The sequence below is a fragment of the Calliphora vicina genome, chromosome 3 (assembly GCF_958450345.1).
Source record: "Calliphora vicina chromosome 3, idCalVici1.1, whole genome shotgun sequence".
Classification (NCBI taxonomy): domain Eukaryota; kingdom Metazoa; phylum Arthropoda; class Insecta; order Diptera; family Calliphoridae; genus Calliphora; species Calliphora vicina.
The window spans coordinates 86981002-86997412 of record NC_088782.1 but is presented as its reverse complement, the minus strand read 5'-3'; the positions used below and the strand labels follow the sequence as shown (position 1 = coordinate 86997412).

The window sequence follows — 16411 nt, the reverse complement described above, 5'->3', positions numbered from 1 at the left end:
AATTAATATTTATTTATTTATTTATTTATTTATTTATTTATTTATTTATTTATTTATTTATTTATTTATTTATTTATTTATTTATTTATTTATTTATTTATTTATTTATTTATTTATTTATTTATTTATTTATTTATTTATTTATTTATTTATTTATTTATTTATTTATTTATTTATTTATTTATTTATTTATTTATTTATTTATTTATTTATTTATTTATTTATTTATTTATTTATTTATTTATTTATTTATTTATTTATTTATTTATTTATTTATTTATTTATTTATTTATTTATTTATTTATTTATTTATTTATTTATTTATTTATTTATTTATTTATTTATTTATTTATTTATTTATTTATTTATTTATTTATTTATTTATTTATTTATTTATTTATTTATTTATTTATTTATTTATTTATTTATTTATTTATTTATTTATTTATTTATTTATTTATTTATTTATTTATTTATTTATTTATTTATTTATTTATTTATTTATTTATTTATTTATTTATTTATTTATTTATTTATTTATTTATTTATTTATTTATTTATTTATTTATTTATTTATTTATTTATTTATTTATTTATTTATTTATTTATTTTATTGGAAGGAAAATATTTGAAAACTATATTATTATAATATCTTTTCAATAATAATACATATATGATATTATAAGGTAATATCGGTTTTGCTATCTTATCGTTTTCTGGTTTATTGAGGTAGCTCACTGCCGGAGGAATATGAAACAAAATCATATTGTTACGTTTTAACCTTTTCAAAACGTTGGTTCATTTCCTTTAAATAAACCGGAAAATGTACAACAACAGAATTAAATAGTCACTCAGTGTTTTTTTTATTCACGTTTATAAATTCGCAGAAATACAGATACACTTTATAATGTACACGAATTCGCTTGAAAATACAGCACACTTTAAGGCACTCAGTTGATGTTTATTCGAATAGCGTCTCTGATAAACGCACAAACGACTGCAACCTCTGCCACTATTTATAACACTGCCATCTGCATTCTAGATTGCTCTTTAACTGTCAAAACTCGTATATTATAGAGCTTTCTAATACATACGCCATCTGTGGTATACTTTCTACAATGTCCCACAGATATGTTACAGTTTGAGAGGCACTGCTATTTGAAAGCATTATGCAACTTTTAAATCAGCCGTTAAAATCGTTATATTTGAATTCAAGTACAATTTCGTAACAATATATTATTAAAGTGGAATTTATTCCCCGGCGGAGTTAAAATTAAAATAGTTAAAACAGTATCGCTTATTATTGCAAATTTATAAACAATTATCTTTAAAATTCCTTTTTTTCCAGATAAAATATAAAAAGAATACCTTAAAGTAGGTTTAAAGTAGTGTTGAACCTACAATAAATATTTCAAATTTATGAATGGTTTATAACCGACTTATAACACTATTAAACGTTTATGAATACAGTTTTTTTTATTATTTTCTTATTAACGACTTATAAAGCTGTTAAATTAAAATAGTCATCAATTTGCTACAGTTCAATAATCACGTAAGGTAAAGATAGGATTCTATGAACTAGGAACTGTATCAAATGTGAGATTATTTACAGTTAACATCATCTGTGTTAAACATTATTCCATTATGTCATATAATTGTGAAAAATTATTTTAGCGTTTAATTTTAGTACCATTATAAAATAAACTAGTCATGTTCTTTTGGAAAATAATCATAATATTTTCGACGTTTTCCAATAATTCCCTAAATTAGACAGAAAACTGCTCCATTCGTTAATATTATTATCCATTGTAGATTCCATATCCTAAAAATTAAGAATTAACAGTAAATTATTGTAATTCAACAATATTATTTTTAGCAATTTTTAGTTTTTTTTTTAAATTTTAATAATTTTAATTCTCTTAAAGTTGTATTTTTTTCTTGTCCTAACGTACAAAAATAATGGACAAAATGGCGTATGTATATTAAATGACTATGACCACAAAGAATAGAAACACAGCAAGCATGGTGATACCGTTATAGGAATAATCAGAGCGGTTGAAGATCACATAGCATAGCGAAATTTATTTACATATTTACATTTCATATATTCATTTATTTTTATATTGTAAACATTTCTTTCATACATTCGACCGTCTTACATAATTATATTACTTTTTTCTTATTTTTTTAAGATACAAGCAACGGACAACGATATTGGCGACAATGGCAAAATAGCGTATTCTATAAAATCGGGTAAAGGAAAAAATAAATTCCGTATAAATCCAGAAACCGGCTTAATTTATGTCATGAAACCATTGGATCCTGAGGGTGAATATGAATTGATTATCAAGACTGAAGATAATGGATTACCAAGGAAAAGTCAGACAGCTAGATTAAATGTCGTTGTTATACAAATATTAGAAAGGTCATCCATCCCACCGAAAATTAAGACTGCGGATAATGTAGTTGAAGTTACTGAGAGCGATAAACCAGGATTTCTTGTGACACTCATCCAAGCTACAGATGAAGACAGTGATCATTTGTGGTATAACATTAGTGGTAATGTCATTCTCCATACAGTTTTTATTGTTATATAGATATAGTCTCTCAAATAACTATAGCACTTTTTATTTATCAATTCAATGTGCTAGAAAGTTTTTTAACATTTTCTCGAAACCAATTGCTGTTCATGTCAGTTTTTTTGTTGCAAAATTTAACTTATTATTTTTTTGTTATTGCGTCAGTTTTGGGTGCTTTTAACTTTTTTGGTCAGCCATCATTGTCCAAGATCACCACTATTGAGAAATAGAATATGGGAAAACCTAATTCAATTTCTTTACAAGACGAAATTTACATATGTTTGCAATGTAGTAAAATACAACAAAAAAAATACAATGCTGATATTGTCAACCGACACACAGAGGATAATTTAGCCCGAAAAGCTGTCCAAAATTATTGAACGTGTTTTTTGAATTAAAAATTTCAGGTTTTTGATAGTTATAGGTATAATTTGATAGAAAAAATATAACTTTATGAAGATCGGCCCATAATTGGTCATAGTTCCCATATTAGGACCACTTCCAAGAAACACATTAAAAATATGGCTATCGAGCCAAAATTGTTTACATATCAGTTGTATGTATACAAAATTCAAACTACTGGCAATCATTCCATAATTGTGTTGTTCTCATATAAGATCCACTTCCGAGAATAACTCTAACAACCATAAAACTTTTGTAAATAAGGTTATTGGACGAAATTTAACGAAAATAAGCATCATCTACGTAGATATCAACGCGCAATATTTTATGACGATCGCGTCTAAATAGGCCCAGCTGAAAAGCGATATAGGACAAGCGGTGAGGATAAGCGGAACAAATGGATAGCTCATTTGAAGAAATGCAACTTGAGTTCTAGAGTTGGCAAGTTGTGGCCTACAGTTCCATCCCTCCCCAACCCGACAAAGAAGGATGATAGGGTCCCGATTGAGTTTGCAGATACCACCATACCCTAAGGGTTAGAGCGCGCTTTTAGCCGCCTTTTTATTGAGCACCCCGACTTCTTCTCCACCAGCTGACACGTCAACTACCAGCCGCTCGTCACCAGCATGGATAGTTACTCGGATCTCAAAGGGCTTAAATCAGCAGAGGCATTATGAACGGACTATCCTATTGGTACTTGACCTCTCGAAGGCTTTCGACACTTCCATTCACGCCACACTACTGCAGTCGACAATGCCCAACAACACGAAGAGATGTATAGTAATTTATCTGAGTAGCAGGCAGTCGTTCGTACATAAAAACCCCATAGTAGTAAATAAGAAGTCCGGTGTTCTATCCCAGCGCCACCACAAGGTGTGGAAGTAATAACCTTTTTTAGCTACCTACTAAAGGGCTGTACTACTTAGTACATTCATATGCTACTCAAGACATTCAGCAGCACAAGAGTTACTTCAGATCGTTGAGTATTTATTTACAAAATGATTATGTCGTCTAGTAGATTCCATATATTCCAAGGCTCGGCTCCCCTCCCCTTGGTGTTTTAACCCCAAATAAGTCTAAGTTTTGAATTTGACCCTCCGTTAGTCGCAATCATTTTCAATCGAGACTAGTCGTAATGTGTCAAATTGATATCAATAAAAAAGGAGCATTTCAAAAATAATCTCTTCACTTTTTATTTCGAAAACATAAAAACAATATTAAATGCAATGTATTTAAAAGAGTAATACAAAAAAAATTGCAGTAAAAATATTATTTTATAAAGAAATAGCTTAAAATTTAGGGTGTTTAAAAAAATTTACAATAAAAAATGTTTGCATGTATCAACCAGATCAGTTGCGTGTAACGGAGGGTTAAAACATCAAGGGGTTGCGGAGCCACAATGCCCCAAAGCATTTGAAAATTAAAATTTTAGTTTTTTTACCTACCTTAGTCTGCTTTTTTGCTAGTGACGGATCCAAATCTTTCCCGATTTTCTTGAAATATACTTTTTTAAATTAACAACAAGAAAATTATAATTATAATTGTGAAAGAAATTTTAATTTCTTTCACAATGGAATCGCGAACAAAAATTTGGCGCCCCCTTGGAGTTTTAAACCCAAATTCAGAACTTAAACTTATCCACACCTCCTCTATAGCGATGGGAAAGTTTAAAATCGGGCTATTTGTATTAAAAGTTACAGAATTCGGTTTTTTAGTTTATTCAATAAGCTAAACCGTTTTTGAGTTACGCGAATATATGTATGTTGTGCCACCTCCTCCATTTTCGAAATAAATGTATATCTCGATAACAAGAGCTAATTTGAAAAACTGGATTCAGCGTACTCGCCCAACTTGACAGATTTTTCAATTAGGACAGTATTATTGAAATTGTATCATAGCATTGACAGTGCAAAAACATAACCTTTAACACTCAGACATTTAATTATGCGCATTATTCAAAGCTAGCTATTATTTATTTTACTTTGGAGGCGTTTCAATTGGCAGCAGAATCGAACCCAGGCCGAAAATATCATATTATTCTTAATGATCAAACGCGCTATAGCACCCTCAACTTTGAAATTTTCCAACTATCTATGTATGCAAATATAGAAGTTTAATCTAAACGATTGTGTTTTTCACTAATCACATGCGAATTTCTCAAAATGTTTACAGCCTGGCCCATGATGTCAAACGTTGTCGTTTTAAACGACAAACGGCTGTTTTGCGGCTCTCTAATATTCTTAGTCGAAAGAAAACAAATACGAACTATTTACTTTTTCTGACATTTGTAAGAACTGAAATGTCAAATTCATTCACTTTTTATTTATTGTCGTCCGTCTTCTCAATAATTTAGTACAAAACGGATGCGTACATATTTATTACTATACATTTGTGCATAATATAACATAATTACATATTAAAGACGTGCACAGTTACAACTGTTCACACAAATGTGCGTATTGATTTTATTTATTTTCTCAAACATAGTTAGTGTGAGTGAGTATAAAGAATAACATCAAAGAATATAAATCAAACATTTATAAGAGCTCTCTGGTTTTATTTTCTTTCACACGTACGTAAGTGGCAAAAAAAAATGAAAGAAATCATTCTCTCTTGAGACATCATGGTAGTTGGATGCAGTGATGTTAACCGTACGATAATTACCGTATTGTACGGTAATTTAGACCTCCATACGGTAGGCAGGTAATTTCTATATTTTATACGGTAATTTTAAAAAGTTAAAATTTTTAAGAATTACTAGCTGAACCCGGTCCGCGTTGCTGGCCTTTAGAAAATATCTGTTTTATATTGCATCTCGATTTTAATATACAGTTTCGGACAAAGTCGTGAACCAACCTTCAATGTTAATACATGTAGTGGCATTTCGGCTGGTTCCAATGAGATCAAAAATTCAGTATGGAAATTTCTTATTCATGCACCTAATATGCAAGAGTAAACAAAATTGTTTATCACAGACAGAAAATCAAAAATCTGACTTTACACTGTTACCCAAAAGGCTATTCTGAAGATTCCCTGAATATTTCATCAAAATCGGTCAAGCCGATTTTTATATACATATATAGATGGCATTAGCGGTATAATGTAAAAAGTTGATTATGCCAGACCAAAAATGAAAAATCTGACTTTACAGTGTTACCCGCCAGGCTAATCTGAAGGTTTCCTGAAAATTTGATAAAAATCGGTCCAGCCGTTTATGAGTTCATCCGGAACATACATACATACCCACATACAAACATCCATTTTTATATATATAGATATCCCATATACACATTTCTCATTAACCCTTTGACGACCACGGGGACACCGGTGTCCCAAAACGAAAATATTGAATAAGTAAATAACGAAAAAAAGAATAGGTGCCATTTTAATTAGCTCGTAAAAGTGTCTTTTATTAATGTGTTTAGATTAAAACAAGTTCGGTTATAGCATTTATTTTTTTAATGTCTTTGAAAATTTACTGTTTTATTTTATACTGTGTTCAAGAATTGTGCAAAAATGTGTTTAAGTGTAAAATTAATTTTTTAAATTTTATATTGCGATATATATTCGGCCTGGTAAGTGCATTTTTGTTACAAAAAGTTATAAAATCATTATTCATGTTGCGTGCATTGATATATAGTTAATACACATGAGTATGGGGAACGAAAATTTCCACTTTACGACCAAAATTCCAGTAAATCCGTTAAAAATTGTTTGTTTTAATTTCAAAATATGTTTTTTGGCGCTAACTGATTCACATCAAATGGTCAAAATGATTACTTTTATCCAAATAGTCTTATGGTCGTGAAAGGGTTACAATAATCATAAAATTTTGAGGATGATGATAACCAACTAGACGCTGGACAAAATATATCTAAGCGGTAAAGTAATCGCAAGTCTTTCAAGTATGGATATTTCAACATACAAATTAGTATTTAAAACTGATTGCAAAATTTTTTTTAATCAAATCAAATGCAATCATTAAAAACATTGACGTAATAAATCCCAAATTGTTCGATACCAATATTTCAGAAATTCTTTTAGTTTTGCATTTCCCAGAAGCTGTTCAAATGGATGAATTTAATGACATTGATAAGGAATTTATTAATTCTGTTGTTTTACAATCTTGGTCCTATATTCAAAACCCTCTATCTTTGATATTCACTAAAATTACTTTTTGATGTAAAATGTTCAGTAAAACAGACCTCATCTATGGTGTGAATTTCTTACAATCATATTGTTTTTGCCTGAAACACGTTAATGGTCTGGCGAATTTGTAATAACTTTAAAATTTTTTAATCAAATTTTGTCACTTATATCTCATTACAACGATAATTACGTACATATTTCGATTCTTTTGCATTCAATTGCAAAAGTATTTATTTAGTAGCAAAATTTTTTCAAAAACTGAAAAATTTGCATTTTTCTCTAATTTTAGCGATAATACAGTTTTTGGGTCATTTTGAAAGGAGATACAGGGTTAATTTCCAAAATTTTTTTTTAATGTAATATTCATTAATATAAATAAATCTATACATTTCTAGAAAACAATGCAGAAAGTTAACGAGTTTCACCTATTTATTCCATATTAACAGTAAAATTTTGCATATATCTGAACTTTGACCTCGATGCGCGTCCAGAAATCGTTGCCCGATTTGGCTCAAATTTTCAACACTTAACATTTAGGCCTAGTGTCACAATATTCCACCCGGCACTCTTTGAAATCTAAAAAAAAAAAATCGGCTGTCACTCTAATATATATATATATATATATTCATTAATACATTAATACAACCACTGTATATATATATAAATATGGGGGATTTCACATCAAGTGAACCAACTTTTAAAATCGATGTCTTCCGATCGGAATGAAATTTACACCAAGTTTAGACCTATTGGATAGTAATTCACACAATTTTTCAACAAGATCGGTCCAGAACTCTCTGAGTTAGAGGGGGTCAACATTTGAAATTTTGGCCAAACATGTGATTTTTCTCATCCATGTAACTTATTACCTATTGTTCTTAGCAAAATGTGTTCCAAATAGTTTAGATAGCTATTTCTTCAATCTTTCGAAAAAAAAATATTTAAAAAAAAAATAAAAAATTTTTAATAATTTTTTTCCGAAATCAAAAACTTTTTTTTCAAAATGGGCCCTTTTTTTCTTAAAATAAAGCTTAGATATTTTCCTTGAAGACCTATTTGGTCGCTTAGTGGGATGCGAGTTTGATATCTATCAAAAAAACATGAAATTTTTTACTTTTTTTGCAAAATCAAAGTTTTTGCTCAAAAGATAGCTTGGATATTTTCCTTTCAGACCTATTTGGTGGCTTAGTGGGATGCGAGTGGGATATCTTTCAAAATAAATGTTTGTAACTCAAAATATGCAATTTTTCACTTTTTTTTTCAAAATCGAACTGTTTTTTCCAAAATGGGCCCTTTTTGTAAATTTTTTTGCTCAAAAGAAAGCTTGGGTCTAGTCCTTTAAGATCTATTTGGTCGCTTAGTGGGATGCGAGTGGGATATATAGCAAAATAAATGTTTTGTTTTTTTTTATTTTTTTTTGGCAAAATCGAACTTTTTTTCAAAAGGGGCCCTTTTAAAAAATGTTTTGAGTTACAAAACAATCCCACTAAGCCACAAAATAGGTCTGAAAGGAAATATCCAAGCTTTCTTTTGAGCAAAAAAAAATTAAAAAAGGGTCCATTTTGAAAAAAAAGTCAACAAAGTTTTTGGTCAAAAATTGCATTTTTTTTTTGATTTCGGAAAAATATTAAAAATTTTTTATTTTTTTTAATATTTTTTTTCGAACACATTTTGCCAAGAACAATAGGTAATAAGTTACATGGATGAGAAAAATCACATGTTTGGCCAAAATGTCAAATTTTGACCCCCTCTAACTCAGAGAGTTCTGGACCGATCTTGTTGAAAAATGGTTTCCTGAGTTACTATCCAACAGGTCTACCTTGGTGTAAATTTCATCCCGACTTTTAAAATTGGTCAAGAGCGCTACTGAAAAAACGCAAATACAAAATGAAGTGGTGTTTAGGTAGGGTCACACACGACAAATATTTGACGAAAAAGACATAACCATTATATAAAATACATTTGAATTCTTTTATTTATTTCAAAAACTTATTTTACTTAGGATTATTCAAAACAAAAAATTTAGTTTTATTTTATTTGATGCTGTTTGATCTTATAAAACACCTGTGTGACCCTACCTTTAGTGTGCAAAGGCAATTTTACGCTCTGCCGATGTCTGATCCAAAGTGTGTATGTGTAAAAATCATGAATGTAATAAACAAGATTGCGCCATGGCTCTCTTAAAAAAATTCTCTTAAGCTCAGTGACGTCAACATTGACCTAAACTGATGGTATTATATGAAAATTGTATGTGATTTATAATGGAAAAGTCAATAATTACACTGTCCAACAGCATCTTTGGAACAGAATAGCGACCCTATAATTCAGAAAGGGCATGTTGAGTAGAGCATTTTTGTAGAATAAACTTATAGTCCAGCTGGTTTGAATTTTTTTTACAGTGGTTCAAAGTTTTAATTTTTACTATAAGTCCCTAAATACACCAAAACGGAAAATTGAACCAGAAAGTCAGAAATAAGACACAACAAAAATGAGCTTAGGGTTAATTTCGTATTTATTAAGAATTTGGATAGGAAGTCTTCATTAATTAAATTTTTTTTTAGCTCTAGGCAATTCCACTTCATTACCATACGATGTCCAGCATATTTCAGCTATAAGCGTTCTTCAATGGGTGCGCATGTTACATTTTTGGGGTACTTGCCTTGAGGATTTAGAGGGTTAACATATTCTACAAAAATGTTCTCCGTAACATTTTACATAACTTTGCTGAACACATTTTATACCTAAAATGTAAGGATCATATGGTTTCTTACCCTAGGTCTCCACGTAGCAATATTTATTGCTGCAATTGTCAAATTTGATTGCGTCAATGAAATTTGCGAGTGTAGACCGCAAATTGCCATATGTAGCAATCCATTGCGCAATGATTGCTCTACTGATTGCCTGTGCAATTATTGCTAAGCAATAAGCTGTCAGTTCAGTTGTCATTAATGTAAAATTTCTTCTATCTATGATTCGGTGCGATTAATTTATACATATTTAATTTATTTAAGTACCAAAAGTAAAAAATCAAAGAAATTAGTGAAAAAAATCATGCAATACAAAATATAAGCAAAATACACTAAAGTTTTTCATAGAACTTCTCGCGTTGAAAATTTTGTATTTGTGACGAACGTTTTCTCCACCTAAAGCAATCAGCAATCACTCTGCTGTTGTTCTGCCGACGTTATTGCTTGAGCTTAGCAATAAATATTGCTACGTGGAGACATGGGGTTATGAAGATTAACAATAATAATGTGCCAGAGTTGGGAAACTTTAACCCGCCCTCAAATGAAATTCAGATGTAAACTTTCAAAACGCCGATACACGTGTCTTTTATTTTTGTCTCCTCTATCAAAATTTATTGGTCGGACCTCGTAATTTGTTTTGGTGTTGTATAGTGTTATAAGACATATTTTACTTTATTAATTTTCAATATTTTTGCTGTATTTTAGTTCACGATTTTGATTTTTTATTATTATCTTATATATAAATAGGCCACACGTTTTTTTTGTGGTATACTTTTAAGTATGTTATTGTCCACCAATATTGGTGAAACATATACAGTGACTCAAACGCAAAATCGGACAAGAGTTTTTCTGATATAAATGTGCTCTAAACATAAAAGGATATACCAAAAAAATTTTTTTTTTCGCTTCTATTTACACTCCACATACCTATATCTCTAAAAAATAACAAAAACTTTTACATAAAAACCAAAATAACTAAATTTTTTGTACCAAACACAAAATCGGACAGAGTAAAATAGGTATTCAAAAGTGTGCGATAAATATTTAGTTGCATATCCTTTGTTGTCTCGAATGACCTGTAATCGCTTTTGAATCGATTTCACCATGTTTTGACATACATGCGATTTTTTAATAATTTTTGTCTTTTAAATTAAATTGCAAAAGTAATTACTTAATAAATTTAAAAAAAAAAAAAACTGAAAAAAAAATTATTTTTCCCCTTGTAAATGCACTTCAAAACTAAATCGAAAGTCGGCACGGGTTGCCCTTCTTAGAACAAGCTAAAAAAATTTTTGGTGGTATTTTAGGTCATTACGAATGTTTTCAGGGGGTACCGTGTCAACATTTCAAGAAATTTAATTCTAAGGGACACTCTAATGTACCTGTTATTCATTTATTTCAATATGGTTATCAGAAACTTCTCTTATTAAGTAAAAACAAATTATTTTTTTTATGCACTAATTTGATTTACATGTTTTATTATATTAGCAACACTATTTCTGTTTTGTAGTTGACAAAAATAGAAATTATCCTAATTCGGCTACATCGGCATGAGTAGTCGTGTTGCCGTGTAGCTATGCTGTCGTCAAAATAATCGTCTTCATATAAATGTGTGTATTTTATTTTGGACAGATTGAAGTTGGTAGCCTGCTGTCTTGAATGTGTTTAATGCATTAATGCGACCTATTGTGTAATTGTAGGGCAAGATTATGTGTTTTATTTTTGTAAAAATTAAACTATATCGATTCGCACCGAATTGTAAAAGAGAAAATTGTGAAAAGTGTTTTCTCTACAATATTATCTACAATTATATTATTAAAGCAGTAAACGTTGCTATTGCTGCGGAATGCAGAAACCATATTGGAACCGTTTGTTTTTAATGGGGTTTTTTGCCTGTTTTTTGAAAGCAAAATAAAAATTTTCGTTTGTGAATTTATATTGAAACGACAATAAAACACTAAAATTTGTTTTCAATATAAATTTCCAAAAGGAAATTTTGATTTTCTAAAACAGACAGTGACATTATTGTTCATCTGATTTTTAAGCAATTAATGGGTTTTTCAACATTTTACGGCTGTTTGTTTCTTACAGGTAACAAAACGCGCCAAACCTCATCATAAACAAGAGTTTTTTCTCAACATTTTGCAAAATATTTTTAAATAATTCTTCTAGGTAACAAAACGCGCGAAACCCCATCATAAACAAGAGGTTTTTTTCAATGAAAATGTAGTGACGAACTTTTATATACTTTAAAAATTATTAATCGCTTACAGATCCATCATTCAAACTAATGGATGCAAGCAAAAGACATATTTTAATATTTCATAAAATCATTAAATATGAGCCCCAAAAAATTGGTATAAAATCTTTTATTATTGAGTCATGTAAACACTTGACCCCAGAGCACAGTGGATCCGCCCATAGGCCAAAAATAAATAAAACGATGACAAAATATTTAGACAAAATGCATAAAAATTGTCTCTTAGATATCCAATCTTTTAAATGGCAAACCGGTTTTTACTGGAAATCTAACGGGACTTTTTAAAAATAAAATTAAAAGCATGAGCAAATATTCATTTGCAAAACGAAGCTGAACGCTGGATTTGCAAACGTGCACTTCAAAACGGTCTTGCAATTGCTGTAGTCTACAAAATTAAATTATTTTCAATGAATTTTGAAGTTAAAGGTATTTATTTTATCTTTAGAAAATAATAAAACTAACTTGTGTTGTAATTCTTGTGAAATTAATGTTTTAGTTAACCTATATATTTGTTACTTTTTTGTATAACTTCATTATGTTTACTTAAAGTTTTAGATGTGTTCCCCCAATATTCCCCCGTAGGTTTTTTTTTCATTGTATTTATCAGATTCTTAAGATAATAAAAGTGCTGAAGTTAGTTGCGGAAATTTGCGGATGGGCTTGTAATCTTTAATATACTAACTCGCCCCACAGAGGGATGGCTTCATACATTTTTTTTGCAAAAATTATAAGCTGTGGTCGTAGAGCGCTGATATTTGGCACAGAGAATTATATGGACTAAGTTAAGAAAAAAATGAAATTTTATCAAAATCGTCCACGCCCAATTTTTGATTTTTTCGCATAAAATTGTTTATATCCAAGCAAAAGTCTAGAAATTTGGTACATACATTTATTGAAACCAAAAAGGAACTCATGCTGAGTTTCAATAAAATCGGTCACGCCCACCGCCCACGAAACTCATTCATAGATTAGAATTTTTTGGATATTTCGTTTATTATTCGACAAAAAAATTTTTAGTTTTCATCCTGTCCCGAAAACTTCCGAAAACAATTATTTTTATTAATCGAAACAAGACACTCCCACCTTTCATTTTATTAAAAAAAGAGCTTGGGGGAAAGTGGGGCTACATTTTTTTTCTCCATGGAAAATCAAAAATACAATAATTATTAGACTTATAGATTTGGGCATATCTTCTTAACTGTTATGGTATCCCCATAATTTTTTTTTTATTGATGTGGAAATGTTAATTTTTCAAATATGTTAAAGGTAAATGGTATATAAACCACTGAATTGCGTGAAAATATAAGTAAATTTTTGCTTAACACCCTTGCAAGGACTTTACTAGCGTGGACTTTTTTAAAAATAAAATAAATTTTTTCTTAAAACTATAAGTGTACATTTCATCTTTAAACATTTCTCTACAAAACTGCATCATTTGATTTTTGAAATTAAGTGTTTGAAAAATTTACTTTTTGACACCAAAATCCCTCTGTGCGCCGTCTTATTTTTGCATCGGTACATAAAAATCTGATCCATGGAGCTGAGGTAAGCAAGCATGTAGTAGTGTCAATAGGTGAATTGTCGGAGGAAGATGCTGAAGCGAAAAATAAGCATATAAAACAGTTTAGATTGCAACATACCCGAAAAATATCGCGCATATAACTTTGTATAACTTTTTAATTTAGTTTTTTTTTCAGTGTATAATTCAAATGAATTAAAATGGAATAAAAATTAACTAAAATTGTTTAAAACAAACGAATTTTCATACTGAAATATTTTATTTCAAAAATTCATAAAACAAATCTAAAAGCCAATTAACCCTTGAAAAATCAAAGGGCTACTGTGGCTAAAGTTGTTAATATTTTTTCTAAAAAATTTGCGGACTTTAAGTTTTTCGGGCATGCTATGAGGTGATAAATTTTGAAGACCCTACCTTTTTTAGTTTTGAAGATATTGATTATTGACCGCTTGTTCATATAAGGGAAACCACTGTGCAGAGGGGTTTGCCAACGTTTGTTCTCAACACAGAATAGAAGTTTTGGACTTTCTACTATTAGTACTCCTCCCAAAGCATTGCTCTTAGTCTTTAGAAAAAGGAAGTTCCAAGAAAAGAAAAATACAAATTTTATCAAACGAATGATTTAATTTACTAAAATATAATAACTTTGTTCATTTTACTAAGGTAAATATAAAGTGGAAAAAAATATTTATGTTTAACATAACAAAATTCCTTTTTAAATATCTTTAATAAGAATATTTTTATGAAATAAATATACAAAAGACCGAAAAAGCATTGTGTGGCCATGCCGCTTTAAAAAACATATCATCTCTGTCAGTCCAATGGCGAACTTGTCCCATGTGGTCTGGCGGTTCTCATAATTTTCCTATTATTATAGAGATTGGTTCTGTTGCGGTTTCACCGACCAAATTTCTTTCTAAACGCAGACTCTTGCAGAATCTGTCGACAATAGAACTGGAACCAGATATTGATTGTATTATGAACTCCCTTAGGTATGAAATTTTAATGCAACATTCAGGTCCGGTAAATTTTGCCCAAGGCTTGGTGGAATGGTGGTCTTTCATGTCTCTTCAAGAAACATATTGCAAGGAGTAAGGCTCTTAAGTATCCAACACAGGAGAATCTGGAGGATTCTGTAAATGCTTTGGAATCCTGGAAGTGATGATTACAAAAAAAGAATAGAGGAAGTGAATAATCAACCAAATACTGCTGCTGCATGGCGGTTTGTCAATAGTTTGAAGGATTACAACTCCAATTGACCCTCGATGTGGGACGATGATGCTAATGGTTCAATCTTGGGACATTTGGCGGATGAAATTTCTTCTAGTGATCGTTTTGTTTTCTCTACTTCTAGGCCATCGGATATGAATATTACACCTTTCTCATTTAAGGAGTTCACTGATGTTCTTGACTCAAGGAAACGAGAATATGCGGGGGTGACTGGATTTCTACAGGACCAGATATCAAGTGTCTGGACGCTTCTTCTTCTCTATTTTCAATGAAATACCTGTAAGACCTTGGCACAGGGCTGTTGGTTGGGATCCAATTGACAACAAGATTATTAATAGGCTCTTATGTGGCCACTGTTATAGTGGCGTTTACCTTCACATCATACGTAAGAGATCGTCTGATGTTTGTGATTTTTGTAACATGATCGACAATTCTGAACATCTTATCTTTCACTGTTCTGAATTCAATGATATTAGAATTAAACACCAATTATTCGTAAATTTACTAATCTTTTTGACTTATTAAATTCTCATGATATCGGTATATACTCTCAGTTCATTAGTTTCATTAAGGAAGCTAACATACGAGATCGTTTTTAAGTTTTAGGAAATAATCAACCGTTAGTCACTAACAGCGTTATACTAGAGGAAGTAGCCATTTTTCAATGCCCAAAGTTTTACCCAGTGTTTTTTTCCTTCGTGTCGGATACCCGGTCTTTTTGCGTATTGCTTTGCTGTTTTTAATAAAAACCAAAAAAAATATATATTTTTTATGAACAAGGCAGTTTATGTTGTTATTTTTATAATCCTATAAATCTTACATTTTAGCATCTGAATTTCAGTGCGAATCGATATAACTAGTTTTAAAACCTAGTTTAACTAGTTTTAAGACCTAAAAAAAAAGATTAAAAAAGGGTCCATTTTGAAAAAAAAAGTCAACAAAGTTTTTGATTTTGCAAAAAAAGTCAAAAATTTTATGTTTTGAGTTACAAAATATTTATTTTGATAGATATCCCACTCGCATCCCACTAAGCGACCAAGTAGGTGTTCAAGGAAAATATCTAAACTTTATTTTAAGAAAAAAAAAAAAAAAAAAAAGGACCCATTTTAAAAAAAAGTCAAAAAAGTTTTTGATTTCGGAAAAAAAATATTAAAAATTTTTTATTTTTTTTTTTAAATATTTTTTTTCGAAATATCGAAGAAATAGCTATCTATACTATTTGGGACACATTTTGCTAAGAACAATAGGTAATAAGTTACATGGATAAGAAAAAACCCCTGTTTGACCAAATTGTCAAAATTTTACCCCCTATAACTCAGAGAGTTCTCGACCGATGTTGTTGAAAAATTGTGTCTGAGTTACTATCCAATAGAGCTAACCTTGGTGCAAATTTCATCCCGATCGGAAGACATCGATTTCAAAAGTTGGTTCACTTGACATGAAATGCCCCATATAGATATAGAAGATTTTCAAATGTTTAAAAACGTTAACATTTACTTAATATTGTTGGTAGTCCACGTATTTC

General features: G+C 29.9%; 1 protein-coding gene across 1 annotated transcript in view; it reads left to right on the top strand.

Moving 5' to 3' along the window:
• kug (kugelei) overlaps window positions 1–16411 on the top strand; it is a 733937-nt gene that overhangs the window by 176416 nt on the left and 541110 nt on the right. The window contains exon 7 of the mRNA XM_065505961.1: window positions 2193–2559. Within this exon, the coding sequence (XP_065362033.1) occupies window positions 2193–2559 (367 nt within the window). The remainder of the gene's footprint in view (window positions 1–2192; window positions 2560–16411) is intronic.